Source organism: Rhyacophila brunnea, unplaced genomic scaffold (genome assembly GCF_057557595.1).
Source record: "Rhyacophila brunnea isolate RB1 unplaced genomic scaffold, BYU_Rbru_1.0 scaffold_21, whole genome shotgun sequence".
Classification (NCBI taxonomy): domain Eukaryota; kingdom Metazoa; phylum Arthropoda; class Insecta; order Trichoptera; family Rhyacophilidae; genus Rhyacophila; species Rhyacophila brunnea.
The window spans coordinates 22416321-22422320 of NW_028232871.1; the positions used below are offsets into that span (position 1 = coordinate 22416321).

The following is a 6000-nucleotide window of genomic DNA, read 5'->3' on the forward strand; positions in this document are numbered from 1 at the left end:
CTATGCACTTCTTGGTAGTGTTTATCAGATTTTAGGTTCCACATCTCAACCAGTCATGTATGTACAGCTGTGGTGGTAGTCTTGATATGTGTGTCCCTTGATAACTATGTGGACAGTTGGGAGGAGCAGCATGTTGATGGGTAATGGTGATTATTTATGTGCCGTTGGTAACGCCAATTAGGGGGAGGCGTGTTCAACCAAATTGATTCCGATTATTTTTAATGACACTTTTTTACATTAATTGTCTTAACATATTTTTTACATTATACTGTGTTCAAGTACCTTTCAGTTTAAATGAAATGGTTTGCATATTTTTTTATATAACCGAGTCGCCAAGCAAGAATAAGAGCCTATTTTTTTAATCCACACTGCAGTTGCAATGTTTTACGTTGGACTTGGCATCCGAGATAGGATTAAAAGCATTTCCAGCGTTTTCTTGGCACACCAGTTAATCGGGTGGCCACGGTCGACCCGGAAACGGAAAATCCGCAGACTCGGATCCTCGCTAGTCGTGATATTGCTCTAATTTCAGCAATGTAAGATAGTCGGCATTCGAGTCGGTCTAATATTTTGGTAAGCCGCACAGAGAAACCTAATGTAGAATCAATACTATTCTTCAATTAATTATGTAGGCACCTACAAATTAGTTATTACATTTCCAAATAACAAATTGGTATATTTCTCAGAAAAGATAAAAGGAGCGACGATTTGTATTTTTAGATTTAATTGATCAGTGGCGTGCGGTCCATATATTATGCTGTGTATGCGGAGCGAACCAATCGATCGAGTGCCTTGTAACACCCGTAAGACTTTCACAAAGAGCCCCGCTCGTAGACTTCTATCTGGATATGCTCAGTCAATTTTTATTTGTTTATATGCGTTATCTTCTTTGACCTGTTCTGCTAACGTGTCCACGTATTTTGCATGTCGTCTTGTCGTAATTCTAAAGCCGGGTACTCATGTATTTTGCTTGTCGTCTTGTCGTAATTCTAAAGCCGGGTACTCATAAGCGAGCCGTAATTGTGACCGTTGCATATACAATAACTAGTGTGAACGCCAAATCATTAGTTCAAAAGCCTAATAAATAATTAGTTCGCAACTAGAGTTGGTTACAGTATAGATTAGACAACGTATGCAGTTACGACTCACTGATGAGTACCCGGCTTAAGACTTCAATGGCAGTTCTAGGGGATTCAGAAATAATGGGAACTGAAATATCTAACGGGTGTGGAGAAACAGGCAACCGATCTCGACTGTAGAAGATGGTATAAACTTAAAACACGACGTGTCAAGAATGCGCTTGTATTTCGTTCTGACAACTGCTCTCAGTTTATGCACTGACGCTCATTCAATATTGGTGTATTTGAAGTTTGCAACATACACTATTGCACGTCTATTTATAATGTGTGGCTCATTTTCGTAGGACACTTAGGCATTCAAAACTCTGCGTCAACATGTAGTTGTAGTGTATTGGGGTATAGCCTATCGGAATTTTATTTATTAATCTGTTCTGTGGGCAGTTCTAAGGATTACTAACTAATTTATGTATATTACGTCGCTTAATCTGTTAATCAAATATACCTACTCAATTCCTTCCAAAGTTACGTGCATACGTATCTTCAAAAGTACGTACGCATGCGAAATGTGGCACGACATACTTACAGAAAAATCAAGAGCAATACCTACATCGATAACAGTTTGGCAGCGAACGAAGGAATATAATATTATGTATTTCAAAATTTCCCGAAGAAAATTGTGTTTTCCTTTTTGCAATTTCATTCCCATTTTCATGCTAGACGACGCAAATTATTAGATTTACTTTTTTTACATTTTCATATGGTTACGTACTACTTCTTCACGCGTCTTTTAAAATAGAGGGGGGGGGGGGCAGGAAATTGAATGAATATGAATCGATTACTCGCTTAATAGCGAGGAAGACATATTTGCAGAACGGGGAATAATATACATACTCTCCCAACAGTCTCGAGTTAGAAAGCTTTATAAGCGCGTTACTTAGGTATACATGTTACTTTGAAGACAAACACAGTTAAGGTAACATAATATCTATTAGAAATCATAATCAACAAGAAATTATGATTACCCTATTTTAAATGTTGCTTGATCTTAAAGAATCATCTTAGAAATGCTCTCTTTATTATTTATAATCTAGAAAATTTTCCGCATCTGGAAATTCTATACTTAATATCAAACCAAATTCTGGAGTTTACTTAAATATTTATTTCATTAATGAGTCTCGTTTCTACATGCTTACATACTTAATTCAAATTAATATTGATGACAGGCATCCATCCATCCACTCATCACCTGCGGAGTTATAGCCCTGAGCACTATAAGTATTACCTGAGCACGGTAATAAATGTTCATTCCCACTAGTATTAAATTATTGTCCAACGCAGCGTTTCCCATTTTATGGTTCAAAGAAATATTTCAGTGAGCCATGAAAATACGATGTTAATTAATAGGTACTTACTTACGTTTGCGTAACTTAACTTTAGTACGCCATAATAATTAATAATATATTGTTTTGGATAGTTATCTAGTCCTGGAATTATCAGCGAGTATTTTGTTCTTTCTGAATGGAGGGAAGGGAAGTGACACTCGGAAACACTTTCGCAGCCTAGGTCTGTCAGCTTCATACGATTTCGATCAAATTCTCTGGGAGTGTCCCTGTGTGCCGCATGAAAGAGAAAAGCTACTCACGCCTGTCCGAACGTCAGTATTAGTAAATTGTGGCATCACATTCCAAAAAATAAAATCACCAGCCTAACTAAATCGGCTATTTACGATCAGGATCTTGGTAAGTTCTTCATGAGACGACCCAGCAAAACTTTGAAAGGCGCTTCTCCTTCGACCTAACGAGTGGTGTAAAGCCTTGTAGAGATCAAGAATACCTATCTGTATAATAATATGAACAATGTTTCCCATCCACGGCGGAAAACAAGAATACACGGTCATTTGTATAAGAACATGTTCAATGTTCACCGAACCGATGTATCTTGATCTGGACCTAGGCAAAGGAGTATAACCCGCAATAGCTGACAACAACACAAAAAATAAGCTATTTATTGGAAACCTGACGTCGCGTAATCCAGTATCCATACTTACTTTACTTAACAGAATAATCACAAAACAAACGGTTTCTACGATAAAATTTACTTATCAACTAAACATTCCAGGCTGTAACCATGTGCAGTTTGAGAGCCGCTGGTCTAAAATCACAAGGTACTGTTGTAAAAATGTAGGTTATTTTAATGTTTGCAATCCATGTGTAAATTCAATACATATTACGTTCATATTAATTAAAGATTAATCTATTCTGTGTATACCCATTAAAAATGACATTTGAATATTTGAGAAAACCTGTAATGCTTAATCAGTACATAACTAAAGATAATTAATTGTTTTTATCTGCGGTTTTATCAGTATGACAATCTTGACAGTTCTGTGATATTCGTTACGTTACATAATTCCAAACTACCTATCTATCTATGCACGTACGTCAAAAACATATGAGCTGTTTCATACTCCAGTACTTACAAAAACGTAACAATTCTATACGTTCTATAGTCCAAAAAATCAACGTTCTTACGTAGCAAAACGTACTCAATAGAAACAACGAGAATATTATTTATATCTATTTAAATAACTCACTAATTAAATTACAAGACGACAATTAAATTTGTTTTATTTCACTTCCTGATTAGCGTTTTCGACGAAAAGTATTGTGCAAATCAAGGAAAACAAAAAAATAAAATTATGGAATAATCAAGGTATTGCCAATGTGTGATTATCAATGCATTTTTCGTAATAAAGAGATTAATGTATAAAAAAATGTATAAATAGATACCTATTGTATATTATTATGGATGGCTTGATTACGAAATCGATGATCAAGTTTAATTAAATTTGACGTTTGGTTGACACACGTATTACCAACGTAAGAATTCTAATAATTACATAGCCGTTTCTCGATTTTTATAATAAGTACTAATAGGATTCGTAAATTGTACGATTTATAATGCACGATACATATAAAATAATAATAAAAATATTATAGACAAATTAATCAGTAATGTAAAATATATTGTAATTTCTATTTTACACTAGAATTATTACTAAAACGGAAGAGCTGGTCGCAACGATGTAAAAACTGACATTCATCAGATTGTGTTCGATAAATCTGATACTGTCAACTAAATTTTAAGTAGATATTATTTAAATGTATATTAATTTCTCTGGAAGTGACAATTATTGTGTAATTTGTCACTGATAATGAAAATTAGAGTTTTCAATCGTGGAAAAGTCATGATGTACTAACTAGGGAGAGGCAATCTATACCAGTGGGTTTAACGATGGCGGCTTGCGATCGAAGCTCGTATTATCTCGTTATGATCGTCAAAGGGCTACATATTTATTGAAATTAACAATCAGACAGAATAATGTGTGTGTCGATTTCAAATTGACAATTCTTTGAGGCAGTTTTCAAAGGCGCAAATGTTCGACTGGAAGTAATCGCGAAAGAATTTTGGGAAGATAAGACTTTTTTGTGATTTTACCATTTTATTAGTTCCTATTATATCAACTATTGCGTCAAATATGAAGGCAGTTTCGCTGATTTACGAAAGGACAAGACGAAAAGACTTCTTTGTCAAGTTGTGGCACCCCGCGGCCATGTTTAAAATATATGAGCTCCGATACGTCACAGCCGTAGAAATCACGATGGCCGACAAAAGGTAGGCTAAGTAAGATACTTACTGCTGATTTTCAGCCCTCCTACGGGCGGATTCGGGGGCTGTTTGCTGCCTTCAGCAAACGACGTGGTCCTAGGTCGTCCACTCATTCTTGTCGGCGTGAAAATAAAACCCAAACGTTCACGAACCTCATAGATCTTTCACATTTCTTGTTACCACCCTTGCACTTGCACTGAACTTCCGCACTATAGTGAGTTAAAAATCGTTATTTTCGCGGTGAAATATCAAGAGAAAATACGCCTACGACTAAGTATACAAACAACACTATACGCGCAAACGTGCCAAAGGTTTTAAAAAACCATTTATTCAACTTGATAAACGTTTTACATCATATTTTAGGGAACGACAGAATCCTCACGAACAATTTTTTAGATGCTTCAGACATTGACCCATTCGGACGTGTTCGGCTCTGGCTCTATCGCACGACAGAAGCCGAAGTTGACGTCACGTGTTCAATTTCAAGGAATCTCTTCTGCTAGCGACATCTAGTACCTAAATTTATATTAAATTTTCGAAAAGAAGTTTCCTACTTATCTGAATTTTGTGCAATAGGCAGTAGGATGAGGTAAATAAAAATATAATAAATAATTATGGTATGTGCATAATATTACGTCTTGTTAAAAAAAATACATAATCAGCAAACACTGTCACAGTGTTCACCCATATCTTACTGTGTATTCAAGGCTCGAAATGAACCGGAGCGCCGTTCCAGTTCGTGAAATCAGAAAAATAATTGCTCCTTCTCGTGGAAAAAATAATTTGACCGTCTAAACTAGATAGGTCATATATAGCAAAAATATCTAACACACTTATATTTATTGAATACACATAAAATTTGATAACGATATTAATATCTTTCGAATTTCGAGCGCTCCGGTTCGTAAACTTTTCCATTTCAAGCGCTGTGTTGGAATGGAACTAAATTCACTATTATTTGTGGTCACTTTTTAGTTTCAATATTGGTAATATGTATCGGTACATAGAATGATAATAATATTCTTCCTCTTCTAAATTTGTCTCACATTAGGTACTGAGAGATATAGAGAGCATATTATTTTCTTGGTTAAGGTAATACCTATGCTATTTGTCATTCTTTTTCTCTTCAACGAATTATCGGTAATTTTATTTAATGTTCTGAGAAGTCAATTATGAAAAGTAAAACTAATGTCTGAGTTTCTTTTTAGGGTTTTCATTATTTCATTTTTTTTTCTTTTCAGAATGAGATAGG

General features: G+C 35.1%; 1 protein-coding gene across 1 annotated transcript in view; it reads right to left on the reverse strand.

Moving 5' to 3' along the window:
• Window positions 1-5157, reverse strand: part of LOC147070858 (glycogen synthase kinase-3 beta-like) — a 135590-nt gene extending 130433 nt beyond the window's left edge. The window contains exon 1 of the mRNA XM_085948961.1: window positions 4775-5157. Within this exon, the coding sequence (XP_085805087.1) occupies window positions 4775-4861 (87 nt within the window). The 5' untranslated portion in view covers window positions 4862-5157. The remainder of the gene's footprint in view (window positions 1-4774) is intronic.
• Between the last annotated feature and the right edge of the window lie 843 nt (window positions 5158-6000).